The sequence below is a fragment of the Barbus barbus genome (assembly GCF_936440315.1).
Source record: "Barbus barbus genome assembly, chromosome: 42".
NCBI lineage: Eukaryota > Metazoa > Chordata > Actinopteri > Cypriniformes > Cyprinidae > Barbus > Barbus barbus.
Window position 1 is genome coordinate 22223981 of NC_136720.1, and position 20713 is coordinate 22244693.

General features: G+C 39.4%; 1 protein-coding gene across 2 annotated transcripts; it reads left to right on the top strand.

The window, feature by feature from the left end:
- Window positions 1-1282: 1282 nt before the first annotated feature.
- On the top strand, window positions 1283-19127 carry tmem168a (transmembrane protein 168a). 2 transcript variants are annotated; one of them, XM_079404393.1, is made up of 6 exons: window positions 1288-1354; window positions 3535-4694; window positions 5984-6126; window positions 8416-8681; window positions 10097-10644; window positions 19023-19127. In XM_079404393.1, the coding sequence occupies exons 2-5, from the start codon at window positions 3606-3608 to the stop codon at window positions 10642-10644; spliced, it is 2046 nt and encodes a 681-aa protein (XP_079260519.1). In that variant the 5' UTR covers window positions 1288-1354; window positions 3535-3605; the 3' UTR covers window positions 19023-19127. The 2 variants fall into 2 exon arrangements, with proteins under 2 accessions (XP_079260518.1, XP_079260519.1); XM_079404392.1 differs by lacking the exon at window positions 19023-19127 and having other exon boundaries at window positions 1283-1354; window positions 10097-11500.
- The last annotated feature ends 1586 nt before the right edge of the window (window positions 19128-20713 follow it).

Here is a 20713-nt window from a genome sequence, read left to right on the forward strand (position 1 = left end):
TACTATTTACTATAAATTATAGAAAATAAGTAAAAATGCTGAAAACATGATGAGATAAAATATTGCCAGTATTATGGGAGTCACCTTCACCAGATGCAGACCTGGTCATTAAATGGGGTTTGCATTACCAGTTTTGCTTGGTAAATTGACATAAAATCATAAATAAATATTAATGGAGATTTACTTTTCTTACAAGAAACATGTAGGGGGATCTATGAAGTAATAATTTTGCTGATTTGTTTCCGCTCTTGAGGTTGCATTATATGCAATATCAGCCTAACTGATGTGTTTAATATTTGGTATGGAGAACCATTATCAAAAATGGCAGATTCTTGTATTTCAGCTCCTATACTTCATTGGGGTCATGCACCAGCTGAGCAACTGCCATTGAAATGAATGAGAATAGCTTTCACCAGGTAGGCTAGGCTATTATAGACCTCCTTGATGTAGGTAGTAGACAGCTCAGGGAGCTCATAACTTCTCTCTTTCTCTTTTCATGCTTTCAGAAGTTTGTGTGGGAGGCAGCCTGCCATATATTTACCCAGTCAGGGAGCTCCTACGCAGGAACCATGGAGAGAAAATGTCACACTTTGCTAAGGTTCCATTTTCGGGGCTGATCATAAAGGGAGCGAGCCACTTCACCTACTTTGACTTCTCTGATTACTGTTCGCCACCATGTTTTTAAAGCATACTGAGAGATTTATGCTTTCTATTATAGAGGTTTTATTTATAATGCTGGATAATAAGTATTTTATTTTCAGGCATAAAAATTAGAAATGATTATAACTGAAGCATCTCATTCACAGCACTAAAGCTTGCCCATCATGAAAATATGCCAACTGCTAAAATAAATAAATAATAATGAATGGCTTTATGCTTTTCTTCACAGGAACACTCAGCCCACAGACAGAAACACATCAATAATATTCACAGAACATTCACATCCTAGGCAACCTTTTTTTGTGTGCAGGTTGCACATGTGCAAAAAAATAGGCTTTTTTGTATATGAGTTTATTTTTGGCACATGGGAAAAAAATAAATAAAAATAAGTAGGCTAATACAGCAATGCAGTGTCTTTGTTATAAACAAAATGCCTTTCAAAATTGTTCATCACTATTCAACACATTTGTGCACTGGAATCAAAACATTGTATATATATATATATATCCAATAAACAAACAGATTAATTAACTATGTATATAAAAACACATCCAACACACAATAGCCTACATGTCAATAGAGGTGGTGAGCGCGGATTTTATACTTCGCCTTTGACCCGTCTGTGCTGCCGTAGTTCGGAGTCCGGAAGTATCATGGATATCGGGAAGCTAAAAACTCGTTGTCATAAACCAATGTAAGAATAATTCAGTTTGCATGTGTTATTCTTAAACGAAGATGAATTGAATTACAAAAGTCAGTCGTTAATACTGGCATTTCGAAGTGTTATCGCGATATTGCATTCAGTGTTTGCAGTGATAAAGTTGAGTGGCTGGTCTGTGCTGTTTATGTGGCAGTTTCACATCGGACTTCTATTAATCCTGAACTTTGGCACTCGTATTGAACAGGATCGATCAACATAACGCATATCTTTTATGCATACATCGTTGTCAAAAAAATCGTACGACCGTTTTAATTTCGCAAAACCATCACATCTCCTATGTATATGTAGCCGAGACCGGGGCTAGTTTCACTCCAGTTACAGTGAATATCACGATTGGGATGTTTTTTTTTTTTTTTAAAGTCAGCATCTGAATAGAAACAGTATATTCTGTATACAGACAGTTAATACAGTATATTCTGTAAATTAAATATACACATTTGTGTAATTGGACTTTAGACTCAAAACCTTTGATTACCAGAGTGAAATCATACATGCGCGACACACACACACACACACACACACACACACACACATATACAGGTACATCGAAAAAAATTCGAATATCGTGAAAAACTTTTTTCTTTTTTTTTTGTAACTTGTTTCAAAAAGTGAACCTTTCATATATATTTTTGATTCATTACATGTAAAGTAAGTTTCAAAAGTTTTTTTTTATTTTTTTTTTATTTTGATGATTAGAGCTTACATCTCATGAAAGTCAAAATCCAGTATCTCAAAATATTATAATATTTCCTAAGATCAATCAAAAAAAGGATTTGCAAAACAGAAAAGTTCAAGTTCTTTAAAGTATGTTCATTTATGCACTCAATACTTGATCGGGGCTCCTTTAGCACAAACTCCAGCATCAGTGAGGTGTGGCATGGAAGCGATCAGCCTGTGGCTCTGCTGAGGCACTATTGAGCCTTCAGCTCGTCTGGATTGTTGGATCCACTGTTTCTCATCTTTCTCTTGAAAACATCCCAGAGATTCCATATGGGGTTCAGGTCAGGCATGTTGGCTGGCAATCAAGCACCGTAATATCATGGTCAGCAAACCACTTGGAAGTGCTAAAGTACGGCTGGAAAAGCAAATCAGCATCTCCATAAAGCTTGTCAGCAGATGGAAGCATAAAGTGCTCCAAAATCTCCTGGTAGACGGCTGCATTGACTCTGGACTTGATAAAACACAATGGACCAACACCAGCAGACGTCACGGCACCTCAAATCATCACTGACTGTGGAAACTTCAAACTGGACTTCAAGCAGCTCGGGTTCTGTGCCTCTCCAGTCTTCCTCCAGACTCCAGACATTGATTTCCAAATTAAATGCAAAATGTAAATGTATCTGAAAAGAGGACTTTGGACCACTGAGCAACAGTCCAGTTCTTTTTCTCCTTAGCCCAGGTAAGATGCTTCTGACGTTGTCTATGGTTCAGAAGTGGCTTGGTAGCCCTTTTTCTGAAGACGTCTGAGCGTGGTGACTCTTGATGCACTTACTCCAGCTTCAGTCCACTCCTTGTGAAGCTTTTCCAAGTGTTTAAATCAGCTTTGCTTGACCGTATTCTCAAGCTTGTGGTCATCCCTGTTGCTTGTGCACATTTTCCAACTCAATTTCTTCCTTACAGTCAACTTTGCATTTAATATGCTTTGATACAGCACTCTGTGAACAGCCGCTCCTTTCAGTAATGACCCTCTGTGACTTACCCTCTTTGTGGAGGGTCTCAATGAGTCAGCAGTCTTCCCCATTATTGTGGTTTCAAAGAACAAGAGAGACCCTGAATTTATACTGTAGAGATGGTCGTTTAATGAAACTCAAATATAAATATTCTAATATATTGAGATACTGGATTTTGACTTCCATGAGCTGTAAGCTCTAATCATCAAAATTAAAACAAAAAAACTTTGAAATGTCTTATTTTACATGTTATGAATGTAAAATATATATGTAAGTTTCATTTCTTGAAATAAGTTACAAAAAAAATGAAGTTTTTCACGATATTCTGACACACGTGTATATATACATGTGTATATATATACACACACACACATATTGCATGCATGCATGATAAGTATATCAATTATATGATAGTGTTGTTATTTTTGTAATTGCATCACTGACTTTAGTACTAACACCTCTTTGTTCTATCATTGAATTTAGTGGAATGCATCAACATTATCTTTCCTAGTCTTGGAGGAGTGAGGCCTAATCCTCTGTGATTATACTGAAAAATGTCAGGCCAAGAGGAATCAGACAAGGGTGTGGACATGTGGTCCTCCCTCCGCTGTCTGGGGTATCTCTCCAGCTTCAATTTGCTGGTCGCCGTGTGCTTGGGAATGTACGTACGATGGGAACAGACTGCAGAGCCCATGATTCTGGTCATTTTCATCCTGGGTTTGTTCGTTTCGGCCATAGCCTGTATCCTCTACTACTACTTTTCAATGGAGTCGGCCAGTTTAAGTCTCTTCCACCTATGGTTCGGCTTCCTGCAGGGTCTCCTGTGCTTCCTGAACAGCCCATCTCTGGAGAACGACATAAAGGAGCAGGTTACAAACTACCTGTTGCTCGCTAGCATGGCTGTTCGGATGCTATGGGCCCTAACAGAACGTCTGTGCGGTAGCCCTAAGTATAAACCAGTCGTTCTCACCTCATCTGAGCTTCTAGAGCTCCTGGGATTTGGCGTCGCAAGCATCAGCTTGGTTTTCCACAAATCGCTGGCCATGATTGCTCTGACGTTATCATTAACGGCCCTCATCGTGGACCTTCGCATGAAGTCGCCCTTGGCTCTCCCTAATCTAGCCTGCTTTGCTGTGATCACCGCCGTTACCTTCTTCCAGTCCTTGGAGATCCAAGCAAACCCCTTCGCACTCAGCTGCTACCTGGGCCGGCTTATCTGCGAGCCTCTTCTGGACTTGTACTTCAGCAGCTTGTCGGCGACAGAACGCTGGAAGCAGTTTCTCTCAGCTGGTCGTCTGTGGAGGAGATTTTCTCTGTTCCCGCTGGCATGCATCGAGCTGGCATTCTTTGTGCTCTGTGCCTTGAAGCTGGGTAACCTGAAAGTTTGGTACCTGGTCATCCCTGGCTTCTGCGTCTTTGGCCTTTTGTGGATCCTGTGCCACATGGTGTTCCTCGTCACGCTATGGTGCTTCCACACCAAGCTAAGCAATTGTCAGAAGACGTGGGCAGCCCAGCGCTCGCAAACGCTCAATTTGGACAGGATCATGGCCTCCAGGGGCATGCGTCATTTCTGTCTCATCTCCGAACGGCTGGTACTCTTCTGCCTGATGTCCACCCTCATACTTGGGGCCGTCTCATGGCAGGTAAAGCATGTTGAAGAATGCTTTCAGAATCATTCTGATTTATCTAGATATCATGAATCCTGTTTGAAAATACTTGTCATTAACATCAGACTTCATTGAATAATGGAGATGCATTGCCATCCTATCAAACCACTTTTAAAGGTGGCAATAGGCACATTTGTTTTATGAATGCTAGTAAAGGGGATAATTTACACCAAATTGAAAATTATGGCATCTTGAATTTACTCTCATATCATTCTAAACCTCTGTGACTTTCTTTGGTGGAATACAAAAGATATAAAATAAAAAAAAACTTTTTTTGTCCATATGATTTGAGGACAAAACATTGGACCCCAGATTTTTTTATTGTATGGAAAAAAGCAATTAAAACATTCTTCAAAATATCTTATTTCTTTTGTGTTCCAGTAACTGTTTCAGGAACAACAAATTAAGATATTTTGAAGAATGTTTCAACTGGTTTTACCCATACAATAAAAGTAAATGTATCCAAAACTGTTTGGTTAACACTTCAAAATACACTTCAGAAGAAAGTTACTTAGAATGGCATTAAGGTGAGTAAATGATAACAAATTACTATTTTTAATATATTAAAAATAATATATGCATGCCATAATGTCTTATCTACACCAATAATGCATAATGTTCTATGGGGACAACTCAATAAACCAGCCATCAGGCCTTGGGCACAAGAGCCTAATCTAACCTTTAGAGTAATCCACTTGAGATTTAATGTTAAGATATGAATGCTGCAATGAGTCTTTAGAAGCACTTTCAACTGTGCTAATGTTATCCAGCGTGTAAAGCAAATGCAATATTTTTTATAATAAATGTGATTTTGCCTATGAAAACAGTATGCTGGTGAGTCAGAGGTATATTCTTGATTAAAATGAACAGGCCTGAGAACAAAAGGACTACTAGCATGCTACTCCCTGAAGACTGCACAGTGTGCTCTATTTTTAAAGCAAACTGTATGTGAAATATTATGTAGCATGTAACAGAAAAATGTAGAATTTAATTTTAGATTCATCACATGATCTAGAACACTTAAAATTGAAGATCAAATCGAGCAAATATCAATGTTAAAATGAATCTAAATAGCTATAGTAAGCTAGTACACTATTGCCAGCATAGCCTCTTTAATTGTGGTTTTGTGATCATGTGCATACATCAAGATGTGTATAATGTCAGTCTTTTTAAACTCTGCCTTAAAGTTAGAGTGTGTTTGTTTGGATGGATGTACCTTTGAATCCACTTCATAGTTGTTGATCACCAAGGGTTCCTCTCCACAGGTCACTAATGGACTCTTCATGAGTGTGTTTTTAGTGGTACTGCCACTGGAGTCTCTGGCTCATGGACTCTTCCATGAAGTGGGAAACTGCTTGGGAGGCACCTGCGTTGGATATGCGGTGGTAATTCCCACTTGCTACAGCAGGTAAATGCACATACACGCATACACAACAGGGATACAGCATACAAAGGCATTTTCTGACTTATGTTATGACAATGTTCAAGAACATTGATAATAATCAAAACCATCAACCAATAACATTGATACCTCAGTTCACATGCATTTACATTAGTGCTGTATACACACACATGCATGTATATATTTCAGATTTTTTTTTTTTATATATTTATATATAATATAAATTGTATGAATATAAATATATACATGTAAATATTTTCAAAATATATACTATGTGTATTCATATATACATAATAAATATACACAGTACACACACACATATATAATGTAAACAAACACTTATTTTGGTTGTGATTAATCGCGATTAACCGTTTGACAGCACTAATTTACATGTATTTATCTAGCTGAAGCTTAAAGTGACTTGCAACTGAGAAATACTTGTAATTTATCATAGCGTAGCCTAATAATATTAGCAGCAATGCAAGACTGAACGTCCATCGCAATTCAGTTTCAGAGAAAATAAATTCATTGGAAACTTTTTATTAATATTATCTGAAATGCTATTATTTATGCTTTTGGATTAATAGTTTCTTCTGTTTGCGTCAATCCATATAAGCTAAATAGCTGTACCCACTGCAAAAGTATATTTATATATTAAATATTAGGTGTTAAGTGGGTCATGGTCTGCACTTGCATAGCATTTTTCTTAATGTCCACTTACAATGCTTATCATATTTTGTTGCACTAAAAACAGTTTCAAATGACTTCTTTCCATCCTTTCTCTGACCATTATAATTAAACAGTTTTTCCTATTGTAAGACTTTGACAGTATATGCAAATTACTTTTAATTACCAGTATAGTTCACATTGCTGTTCTTCAGGTCAGGTCAAGTTGCTGAATACTGAATAGCTTTTGATATTTGAATCTGGCCGTGGTTGTGATTTCACAATGATGAAGATATTTTTAAAACAGCTTGTTTTGTTTGTGTATCTTAATCAGGAAGATGATTAATAATCATGATTACACTATCAAGGGAAATAATCTGCTGCCCCACTCTTGCTCATCTTGAATGTGCATCTTGATCAGTCCTTTAGAAAAAGAAGGGTGGAAAACCACCCCAGATTGGATCTTATGAACACATGTTAGCGTTAAATAAGCTCATAGCCTTTAATAAACTTAGTCTATTGCTGGTCCCACTGGGGGATGCATGTGCCATGCATACTGAAAGAGCGAGGGTGGGGTACAGGGCAGGCCTTCAGTCAGGTCGCTGATTATGATGCCGATTAGGATGCAACTCCACAGCCTCTTCACATTCAGTATTCCAGCACTCTTGGTGAAAAGGCTCAGTGTGGAGCGGGCGCATGAGGAGAATGTAGCAAGGTGTAATCTTCCATTTGATGGGTACAGATCATGTTTTTACCATGATGAGGGCCTCTTGGGAAGATGAGAGGGAGGGATGAGAGAGAAATGCTCAGGTCAACAGGCTCGCCTTCAGCTGCAAGAGCTTATTTTCTTTTTCAGCAGATGCTGTGGTACTGTTTCCTCTCACATTTAAAAGGAAAGAGCTCTGGCCATCATCCAAATTTTCAGATGGTTCACCCAGAAAGCATTTTAATAGTTTATATAAACTGTATACAATTTATAAGCCCTTTTAGTTAAAATCTAGTAAACTTCTTGTGAGATGTCATTTCAGTTAAAATTTTACCTTTGGTCATGATATTATTTTTAAAATGTTGTGTTTGGGAAAGAGAGGCGTTGAACCATGGATGGGTTGAGCAGAAAAATATAGGATCAAACAGGAAAGCCACGAGACTGAGAGAGAAGGATAGAGTCCTGACAAACGAGCTCAGAGAAGCGGTCATTTCCGCTTGAATAGCTCAGCACCTGCCTGGATAGTTTTCATGGGTCACTGTGTCTTAGACTTGCCATTTCAGTCTTCAGCAAGCATGGGAAATAATCTTACAACATTTCCACCACAAAGAGTTGGTCTTGGTTTTATAATCACAATCTTTAGGAAGCAAGGGGTATGGGGAGGATCATAATGGTCTTGGTTGTTAATTGTCGACTGTTCTTGGTGATATTTATATTTCCTTTTCTTTGTACTTTTTTCTGCATCTTACATTTTCTAAGCCTTTTTGAATTCACTCTCCATTGTGCTTATCCCTCTTCTTTTTTTGTACATGGGTCAGTGTACACTCATAAGGTCAAGGTGAGCCAGTTAGCAATTCAGAAGCATCAGCCTCTCTTTCGCATTTCACCCATCATTTTATCCTCTTTTTCTCGATGGGATGCAGCGCTGATGGACAGCCGTTGCTGTTGCCTCCGGGGCAAGCCCAGGAATTGCACTCTACAGCTACTTTGAACGCTGTGCAGCGACTCTTCTCCCACCACCTCATCCAGACCTTTGGATGTGACTATTCCACCAGTCTAAGCCTGGACACCCTGCAGGCCAAACTGCGCTCCTTTCTGGAGCTCTGCACCGCAGAAGGCCCACGGCATGACACCTACATCCTCTACTACAGTGGCCACACACTTCCCAGTGGAGACTGGACTCTGGCAGGTAAGAGCTGGATAGCAGGTACAATTTGTAGGGCAGAAATTATCTACATTAACTGAGAGTTAAGGTTATGAATTGGACCGCATGCATAGGTGAAAATGTATGGAGAAATAACTCAATTTATTTCTGTATGTCATGCACCAATCGAGAGTTATTCATATCATAGAATCTTAAATGCTAAAATCAATATTGCTTTTTCAGGTCTTTGTAAAAGAGATCAAGGCACAAATGCTTTTATTTTGGCTGGGCTTCAGCCATTTATCGTTCTGAAAGCTTTCCGAACTGTAAAGATATATCTTAGTTCCATCGCTCCACCATGCTTTATCTTCCTGCCTGTGTGTGCGTCCTGTAACTCAGTGAGGTATTAATCCTTATGAGCGATATGGGATGTCACAGCCTCTGTCATACTGTTTGATCAGACCAGGGTGGGTGAGAAACAGCCAGGAATCCTCATTCAGTTTTTGAACGAGGTACTTGCCGAGTGTTATTCGCAGTCTTTCCCGCAGCGTGGCAAACTGTCAGATTTCTTGCACCTTTTCCGCGTTGCTCGCACCGTCTCTCTCCGTTTCCCCTGCAGCAACAGCCCATCACGTCTTGTCAGGCCTTTCTGTATTTGTGAATGGGAATTTCTTGAATTCAAGCTGGTGCAATGATGATTGAATAGTCGCGTTGTTTGAACTGGTCTAGAGTTGGCAACCCCTTGGTAGTAAACGACCAAGGGCCAGATTTACTAACAGTGTGCGTCAGCGCAAACGAGTCTTTTGGCGTTAAAATAGTACTGTCAGGATTTACTAAAAACGCGCCGTAAAGAATTAGCAAAAGGTTTACACAGAGTTAAATTTGCGCCTGATCTTATTGAATATACATTTGTTGGAGTTTCCCTTTCAGATGCAAATTTTATGGGAGGAGAGTATTCAAATGAATCAAGCAATATTATTTACTAATGTTTGCGCTCGTCAAATTACTGGTATTTGCACCATTATTTAACGGCCAAAAAAGCATGTCTTACACTATTTTGCGCTTGAAATGGCTACATTTGTTGTTGCTAGGAGGAGGTGCCACAGAGAATAAAGAGCGCGTGGTAGAAGGGAGAGGATTTTTTTCACACAATTATTTGGAATGCCAGAAGAACACATTATCCGAATATATCCTTACGCTAATTTGCGCTACGCTTGGTAGATTGCATTGGTCATTATGGAAATGAGATGTTGCGTCTGTGTTCTTTAATTTGCACGTTGTCAGTAAATCACCTGCAGAAATTTCCATGCCCATCGGCACTGTTTTGGAATTGCGCTCTCGTGCTAATTTACCGTTTAGTAAAACTGGCCCCTAAGGTCTGGTACAGCTTATTCTGGCCTCTTGGACAAGCAAAGAAGCAGCCTCCCTTTTCATTGATTGATGACCTTTCTTGTCCACAGGTAACGATTGCTTGCGTCTGCAGCAGATCCTTGATATGTGGAAGGAACGGAACGCCGGCTTCTCCTCCCGCCTCATCCTGGTCCTGGACACTGAGAATTCTGCGCCGTGGGTGAAGGCGGTGCGAAAGGTTGAAAAGATGTATGTGGCAGTACAAGGAGCCAAGATGAGCCCTGTCCAGGATGCCGAAGCCCAGGAAGCCCCTCGTTTGGGAGACTTCACTGCTGAGTGGGTGAAATACAATTGCGATCCTGACAGTGGCGTGCAGTGGTCAGAGAGGGGTCGGGTCATCTCCGCTATATATGGCGTGTCCAAACCCTGGAGTGACTACACTCTCCACCTGCCCACCGGAAGTGATGTGGCCAAGCACTGGAAAACACACTTCCCCAAGGCCACGTACCCACTGGTGGCTGTGGCGAACTGGTGCTGCGGACTCAACCTTCTGTGGCTGTGTAGTGTGTGTTTGCGCTGCATCAGAAGACTGAAACTTTCTTGGTTCCCTCCCAGCATACTAGACACGGGGCAAGGGATTAAACTAGTCCGATCATAGGTGACCGGTTGGTTTGCTTTTACACAATGTACATATATCACCATATATATTTTCTATGCAATTTGTGGGATATCCTTTATTGACTGTTCAGTTGCCTTTAACAAATTACTTTAATCAGTTATGGATGGGATGCGTGGATCGCTCAGTCTTGCTTCTAAAGAACTGCATTCCTCCAGAGTTTAGAGTCGCACCTAATTTTTAAATCAACCTCAAAAGACTTTGATTAGAAGATTCTGGAATATTAAGAATTAACCTTGCAGGTAGGTTGATCTTAGGGAACAGGATTGAGCCCCATTGTCATATCACAGTTTCTTCTGTATATCTATGTGCCAGATATACACATTATAGCCACTGTCTTATCTCATATACAATATTGAGACTGTCAGCGCCAAGTGCCTTGTGTTAATTTATTAGGTTTTTTTTTTTTTTTTGACAATAAGTAGAGTTGGTCTGGTTTAGTTGTTTTTCCAAGACCTCTACAAAAGCCCATGTTTAAACCATATCGTGCCATATTGTATTTTGAATTTTCTGTAGGGTTTTGTGTTAGAAGAGTTAACTTCATTATTTTTCAACAGACCAGTGTCCTTTAATAAAGACTGTTTAAAATAAATAATTTGGTAAGTAGGTGTTCTAGCATACCTCTTTTTTAGTGATGATTAGTTAGAATAGCTTGTTCTAGCACTACTGACTGTCTCACTGTCAAAATCATTACAGTGCAATGAAACATTAACTTCCTAAAAACTCCCACAATGCACAGTAAAAACACTAACCTTGTACTGAAAATCTTTTCTGGCTCTTTCAAGCCAAAAAAATGGAGGTTGACTGCATATAGCACTGCACTTTTTGAAAGTAAATGAAACATTAGAATGACTAGTTCTATTACGTTACAGATGTTGAAATACCCGTGATGTTTTAATGCACGCAATTAAGTCATCAGTATCCCAATGCATACAGGCTTTATCCCTTTCCCATGCAAATTCATGGTCACGATATCCTGATTCAGGACATAGGGAACAAGGGAGAGTAATGAGATGCAGCACTTGACTCGGTTTTATATATAGCTATAATGCCAATATATAGCATTTCAGTTATGTGAAAACAGGGCATGTGATGTCATGGAAACAGTGATTCTGTCAGTTTGTTCATTATTGTCCTTTAGAGAGTATGACCTGCGTTTCACTGCAGCTGAACACATCTCCAAGGCAACATTTTAGAGTCACTTTCATGCATTTTATTAGTTCAGCACAGCAGGTGGGTGAACTATGGCTACCTTGAGGCTGTTCTTTCAAAGTGAGGGGGAAAACCTTTCCTTGCTTGTCTCTTAAAGGTATGGAGAACATTTATGTCAGTTTTATTACCTACCCTCCAGAACCCCGTTCCTACTACTTGTTGACATCTCTCTGTTGTTAGCAGAGGCGGAGTGTAGCATCTTTGCTAAGGTCAGTGATTCATGTACATACGGCAGAACTGTTTTTGCAGTGATTAGATTAAAGCTAGCTTCATCCTCTAAACTGATTTAGCAGTGCTCTGCTTCACCTATATAGGATTGCTGAGTCAGATCACGATGAACAAACACACGCACACTCATCTGGACCTTGTGTCTTTCCAAATCCAGATACATCAGCTGTGAGTAAACAGATGTCAGAGTCATATTATGAAACTGCACAATTGTGTCAGAATCATAACGTGGAAATGCACAAGGTGCTTTGCACTCAACAGACAATTAATTTGAAGATATTCAATGCATGTTTTAAGACTGATTCCTCTTGAGCGTGTAAAAGTCATGGCGTTTAACAGAGACAAATCAGTTGTAAAACATATAAATCTAAAATGTTGCATATAATTATAGTATATGTTGCTTGTGCCGAAGATTCCAAATCAAATCCTTTTCAGAGCAAACACTGCGAGTAGAATTGGTGCCGTGACCCGGGTGGGAGTGAGGTTTAGGGTGTAATGGAGGCCAGCTAGTAAGTGCTGTACAAGTAAACCTCACTCCTCTGATCTCAAGAGGCACACTAGCGACTGATGCTAGGGACTGCAGTGTTTAGCATCCTTGTTAGCGCACCTGCCTCCCATGACAGAAACGCCGATTCAAATCTTGCTCGAAGTGAGTAGAATCAAAGGGGCTTCTGCACCATGTAGTTCTAAGAACTTAGTTCTAGGAGCTAGCCATCTTGGTGGTTCCTAAAGAACCAATTTCTCCCTCGGGTTGTTTTCCTGGTTGCATTCGCACAGGCAGCAGAGAAACTGAAGCGGCTGACAGCGACGAAGTTCCCCCAAATGGAATTCCTAGAACTAAAACCGTTCCTGCGGTGCGAACAAGCCATAAAGTGGGTACTTCTGCTAATAGTTCTAGGAACTATGAAAACGTTCCCCTTGTGTGAAAGCCCCTATTGACATCAAGAAAATAACTAACGTTAATTATATTAGCACACAATAACATTCTGTTTATTATAAGTGCACTGCTGTAATCCCATTTGCTGCTTAAAATTCGGGTTGTTTCTGATCAGATGTTATTGTTTTTATTGTTCATTTGCTGGAAAACAAACATGTTTACCCATAGTGTGATCCCCTCTAGTGTATATGGGCTCAAAGCTCATAGATATGGACTGATTTCAATTGTGATTTCAAATTATTTATCTGAACAGCTGCGGTTGAATAGCTTGAATTAAAAGCGTTGATGTAGCCAAATAACCTTGGAAGGGTAATTAGCTCACCTGTCATGAGCAAAGCGAGGCAGAGAGACAGAGCGATGGCAGATAGAAACTCACTCAGTGGACTGTGTCTAAAATAGACTCTCCCCACAGATGCTTTGGATTGAATATAGTCATTTAATTCAATGCCAACAGGAGTGTGAGACTGCAAATGACAGAGACTCTTTATTGAAGCACCTGGTAGCATGTTTTTAATTGAAGTTAAATGGAAATAATGTGCATCTCATAATCTTTTTTTTGTGTGGATTTTAGACAAGGATAAATTTGTGTTTTCAAGATACCAGACTGTGAAAATGAATGCTCGAAGGAAATTGCTGGGATTGCCAAAGTATACAAGGTTTGTGTTATTTAAAGTGTTTTTATGTTTAAAGTATATACTGGTTCTTAATAATATCTGTGATACAGTCAGTACTTAATTAGTCAATAATTTTTTCATTGTTTAATTTGTAGCCAAAAACATACATTTTCTGCTTGTCCATTTCTGTAATTGTGCAGTACTGTGGTATCATTTGTTTCAGATTTACTTGCACTGTACTGAAGAGAGAAAATGAAGTATGGTCGGTTGCTGTACAGACAATCAGATGGTTTCAACAAGTCTAGACTGACAATTCTTGTTCAAAACAAGTCGTGGAGTGGACCAGACATAATGCAAATAGTCAAAACTATCATCCCTACTATAAGAAAGACTTTGAGGAGTTTCATTTTAACGCATGGTTTTTTTTTTTTTTTTTTTTTTTTTTACCAAGAACCTCCTCTTTTTCTTTCTCAGTTTTTCTTAGCTGTTGGGCAATTGGGCAGTGGAACGGAATAGCCTAATTTAGAGGCAGCTGACAGTGACTGTGCCTGAATTTAGCGTGTGTTGGTGTGTAATTTTGAAACTACATACACATGCACACTGATACACGCTGTTCCCTTCAGAATAGCTCATCCACTGTGCGATGCAGTAAGGTGCCAGTCCTGAATCTACTGCTAGTGAGTTTAATGATGACTGACCTGGACACTGGAGGTGAAAGCTGTACACAATATGACATTATTAGCAGAGTATATAATCTACATAAGCAGAAATGCTCCCCCTCTTGGGAAAGGTTAATAACTACCATAAAATGGCAGTTCTAGAACTAGTTGATGTCAGTATAGACCTTAATCAGGGTAGCACCATATTTAGTTTTTGACATGAATGAAAACAAGGCTGTGAGGGATAGAAGTACTGTGTGTTCAACAGACTGAACTGTAGTTTAACAATGGGCTGATTATTAAGCTGACGAACGTCTTCCTAAAGTAACTTTCAGTAGACAAAAACTATAAATTTTTTAAATAGTTTTGAAAGTTGTAAAAATGATACAATATGACCTTCATACAGCGTGTGCCATTGTAAATGCTTTAAGTCTATCTCTCACAGCTTCATTTTCATCTGCAATAAATTCATTATGGCGTCTAACCTGTTTAAGGTCTATAAACATTTTGTTCCCATTTAGAGGGAAAAGTGGCAGCATATTAAGAAAAAAACCCTGCAATTGTCCAAAACATTAAATAATGTCAACAAATACTATTTTATATTAGATGCTTTTATACAAACTGATCTTGTATCACTGCAAAAATGATTAGTTGACTACATTATTCCAGATATTACATGGCTACTAAATGATTATTTGAGTTTAAATTAACGAATTACTTATAGATTAGTTTAAAGATTAATTATATATATTGTGACGAGTCGGCTGCCTCCCCCCTGTCCATCATCACCACCCCGTCCCATATTCGCCGCCCTTCACCAGGCTCCCGACAGGAGTGGGTGTGTGAGAGAGGAGGGGCGCTGAAACAGCCAGGGCTGGCGTCGTGTGATGAGGCGCACCTGACGTGAATAGAGCCTCATCACCGCCGCCGTTAAAGGCCGAACGCGCCTCTCCTCGGGAGACCGGTCTCTTCCCCGTGCATGCACGCTGGTGTCCTCGTGGGTCCAGGAAAGGGAGCGTAGAGGGAACTACCCGCCGCCGCCAGAGACACGAGCGGCCGGACCCGCAGTCCGGCCGACACCGCAGCCGCGATACGGCCGTCGGGCGAGGACGCCGGGCCGTGGAATCCCGTCGAGCACCCGGGGATTAAGGAGTTGGACGAAGCCGTCACAGAAGCCGCCGTCACCCGCGCCCCGGGACCTCCAGACGGGAGCGCGTGCGGCCGCCGGACTCCGCCCCTTACCTGGACCCTTCCCCCCTGAACACTGCCTTCCTTCACGAGCCCCGCAGCACAACGAGGACACCAGATCCCTGTTTATTTTGGACACTTTTCCCCCTTTGGACACTTTATTTTAATATTTTGTTTAATAAAAACCTCTCCGAGGCTTGACGCCACGCCCACTGTGTCTGTCGTTGGCTCCTCCCGCCACAATATATATTATTAGTCTTTAGGCTAATCTATATGTATATAAATTATTACTATACTATACATTTCTATGGAATAACTAACATTTCTTTAAACATTTTAATTTCTACAGATCCGCTGATGAATCTATTGCTATATTTGACCTAGTTCCATCTTTCATATCGTCTTTAGAAGAATGAAATCTTTCATGCGACCATGCTTGCATATATATTTTGAATACACTGTTGCTTTAGAAATAAAAAATGACTACTTAAATTGCAATATTGTAGTTCCCCTGATATAAGGACACACGGTGCATTTAAATACAAAGGTTTATCATCTTCTCAGATACTGAAAACATATTTTAACCTTGAAACAATAACTTATAAATACGATTTAGTTCAAAACGTATATTGGGACTTGTTCATGAATCACATGCAGAATAAATTTCAACAAGGTTAAGCAAGGTATAAATGATTTACCCGGACGTTTGTGTAAATCTATGGTTGATTCAAAACATGTATATGAACCTCAGGTCTCCAGGTATCTGAATTGTCCTCAGAAGACAGATGGTGAGATCGCACCCTTGTCTCTGCTTTAGAAGTGGAATCGATTGAGATGAATTGCACGTGCCCTGTGAGTCTCGTGGTCATAAGAGGGAACATAAAAGGCTTGGTGCTTTAAAAAGCCTCTCTCTTTCATTAAGTTATCTCTTTGACAGTGTTAAAAATATCAGTAGTCTTTGATGAGCTTTAGTTAAATAGCCCATCTTAGAAACTCCATTTAGATTAAGCAGCTATGAATTTAAAAGACAAATCTTATTTTTTATCATAAAATAAGTTGAAAGAAATTCTTTATTATTGAATGAAGCTCAGTCCAAGATTCAGGTGAAAATAACAGCCTTTTCACGTCTGTATGACTAGTGAAGATCAGTTACATCTCTGTAAAGCTGTGAAATACAATTTCAATTTCTTCAAGTGTTTTCGTGGCCTTGGAAATTGGGTAGGTGTATTGATACAAATCAATAATTTCATTGCAGGCTTTGTACATGCCTATTCATTCAGTTAAATTGAGTATTGGATATCGCACTTTGAAATTTGTCAACATTTTCTCCTCTTTTTCACAGATATTTTCAGATTGAATAGTAGAATATAGGATAAAATGTAAGTGGTGCTTGTCTGTGGAAAACTCGACAGCATGATGTTAAGGTGCATGGTTGTCAGGTAGCTGCTAAGTGTTTGCTCAGAATGTTTTAAGTGTGTTTCTATGCGGTTGCTAGGGTGTTCTGGGTGGTTGCTAGGTGCTTACATCCTGGACAATGTCAAAATACTGCACTTCTGGTCTCTAGATGTCTCCTTTGTTTTACGTTCGGCAGGTAAAATTGTTATTTATATTGTCAAAAAAGTAATAGCACAATTTTAATATTATTCTACAGAGCCCCATACATGCAGAACAAAATACAAATTAAGAATTCATTTCCACAACATATTTATTTGTGGCCTTGATTTACTAATTCGCTCCCTTGTTGAAAATCGAGGCCACAATTTACTAATTTGTTCACTAGTTTTATTTCAATTGTGGCCATCATTTATTAATTCATTCACATGCTGCTGTAAATCATTACCACAATTTACCAATTCATTCATTTGTTGCTGTAATTCGTGACCACGATTTACTCATTTGTTCAATTTTAGCGGTAAATCGTGGCCATGATTTACTAATCATTTTGTAAATCATTTGCTTATTTGGTCCTTAGTTTTATTTAAATTGTGGCCATAATTTACTCATTTATTCTCTCGTAATAGTTAAATCAAAATAAGTTAAAGTAGTACAACATGGCCACAATTTACTAAATCAAGACAACAAATAAGTAAATCATGGCCACAAATTATTAAGTCATGGAAACGAGTTCTTAAATTATGGCAACGATACATAATTTTTTCCCTCGTTTCCTGTGTGGGGCTCTGTATTGAAGTTAAAATGAGTTATGTGCTGAAGTTTAATACTTTAGCAAATCAGAAATTGAGTCAGTAAAGAATATGATCTGATGCAAAAATATCAGCTATTTTTATTTCACATTCATTAATATACTGGGTCTAGTCCAGGACAGCCTCAAGCAATGGATGTGATTTAATATACGGAGTGAACTATGCAAAGTTCTCATCAAATGCCCCTTCAAGGTGTGTGTTCAACTGTAACAGAAGCAAATAATCAATCCTGACTTCCCTTATCAACAAAATGACTAGATGTTCAGAGCATACAGATTGTGTGTTTATGACTTGGCAGACAAAATTGCTGAAAAATAACCCCAAAGTGAGCTTAAACCATCTTTTGACATGTTTAAAAAGCAAAAGCAGCTTATAAATAAAGTAAATCATGCTGCTATGGCCACATTTAGTAAACATGTATGTAGACCACTCCCAACAAGTGTAATATTTGCTTGTATTAGCATCACAGGCATGTGTTCCAAAGCATTGCAGACTATTCGATGGCTGAGTAACTTGAGCTCAGTGCTCTAATAAGAGCTCTTCTCAGATGGATGAGAAAGCAGTAAATGCTGTAATTACATTTAGAGTGACTGCTCACTGCTTTCTGGACAAGAAGTTTTCTGCAATAACATTTCCCAGATGCCTTCGGATAAACAATCCTGTCATTTCAATTTGCATTTTACTAAAATTAGCATTACCCTTATGAATGTTGGTGTTTAGATATTAATCTACCGTTATCCTGCTTAATTCCATCTAATCAATAACGCTGAGCCCTCAATGTTGAGGGTGCATAAAATAGATTTGTTTTGGCATTAGCTTTAAAAAACAGATAAGCTACACAAAAACATGCCGTTCATAATGAATGTCAGGAATCAGGCTTGCAGTACACATACGTCTGAGGTTTTACTTGCCCCAAAGAGTATTTGGACATTTTTTAACCAACTGTTTGACAACCAGAAAGTTTTCAAATGCTTATTCTGTTTTGTATTCTATTCTTTTCCCCCCCAAATATTCATTTTATTTGTATTCTATTTTATTCTTTAATTTATTCGATTTTAAACAGTATATCTGTTGTCGTAATCCTCTTATTATTTTTTATTAAATTAATTAAAATTATATAAAAAAAAAAAAACATTTGAAATGTGTGGTCTATCTTTATTTAAACTACACTAGTTTGAAGCCTGTAATATTTTTTAATGTTTTTATAAGAAGTCTCTTATGCTAAATAAGGCTGAATTTATTTGATGAAAAATACAGTAAAAACAGTAATATTGTAAAATATTGCTACTACGTTAATGTCACGTATGTTCCCGTTTAGTTCCTGTTTTTCCGGTTTTCGGCCCTGGCCTGCCGAGATCTCCCGCTGATGGAGTATGCGCAGGAGTTCTGCGGGATGACGCCACTATGATCTCTTTGTTCTGGATCAGGGCCAATTACCATCGCCCCGTGGACCTCCCAGACACCACTGGACTAAGCTGGAGGGCAGGGATCCTCTGGTGTCTGGAAAGCGTCCGGCCCCGATCCAGAACCATCCCGCCTTCCAGTCCGTCCGCCATTCCCCAGTCAAGCTTGTCAGCCGCCGCTGACTCAAGCCCGCCGCCGTTCGCAGCTCACTCAAGCCCGCTGCCGTCCACGGCTTATTCAAGCCCGACGGCCGCTCTGATGTCAAGCCCGTCACACATGGAAGCACACATGGTCCTGTCCAGCCCTCCATCGTTTCCAGAGTCTCCTTCGTCTCCGCTGGTCCCAGCCAGCTTCACTCCTCGAAAGTGCCCTCCAGTGCCCGCTCCTCCAGAGCGCCCCCTAGAATTCCTAATTTTCCCCAAGAAAATTCTGGGGGGGGCCATATGCCCGTAGCCGAGCCGGCAAAGGCCACGGAAGCTCTGCCATGGCCGCCCAAGCCCCCTGATCCGCCATGACCGCCCGAGCCTCCTGATCCGCCATGACCGCCCGAGCCTCCTGATCCGCCATGGCTCCCGGGTCGGCCTGATCCACCCTGAAGGCCTCCTCTGTGTCCTGCACCAGGGCGCCCACCCCCTGGTCTGTCACATGTATGTTCCCGCTTAGTTCCTGTTTTTCCTTATTTGGTTTAGTTCCTGTTCTCATTAGTTAATCATCGTTCATTCTGTCCACCTGTTATGTTTCATTTATCTCCCTCCATTTAAGCACTGTGTTCTCCTGAGTTTCTTCGTCTTTGATTTATGTTGATTTCAATGGTCCATGTATGTTGAAGCTTATTAAAAGATTCTCTACATTTATTCATTCATTCTTTGTGCCTTACTACAACCACGACTGCGTGACCGTTACAACAACTCTTATCTATTGTAATATATTTTAAAATGTAATTTATTTCTGTGATGCAAATGCTGAATTTTCAGCATCATTACTTCAGTGATTTGCTGCTCAATAAATCATTATTTATAAATAATTTTTCATTATTATCAATGTTGAATGTGTTTGGTTTATTGGTTCATTTATTTATTTGAAAGTATTTAAAAGTCTTTACTGTCTGTTTTGCTGAATAACATTTTTATTTATGAATATTAATTTCTTTTAATAAATGAGGAAATGAAATACCTGTATTACATGTATCCCTTGCAGGCAAGACAATCACAGAATGCACCACAGCAACTGACTGAAAAATAAATAAATAAAAATCATCCAAGATGATTGACAACAGAAATGCAGTTCATAAATGTATACAAAGGAAAGCAAATATATTTATTTAGTTAAAATTGACTATTTCACACAATATTTGTGTATACTGCATCGTTTATGATTAGCTTAGTAACATGGGCTAATGCAGTCCTATTTTTTTTTTCCTATTTTTAAATCAAATCCCATTTCGGCTGTAATAAAATGTAAGTTCAGCAGTTCACCAAGTTTTTCATTAGCACCAACATCTCTTTTTATCAATACAGTAGGAACACTTGCCACTGTAAGTTCCCGTCCTTGCCATTGGCCCTCAAAAGATTTAGTAAGACACAGTCACCTAGACCTGTAAGCCAA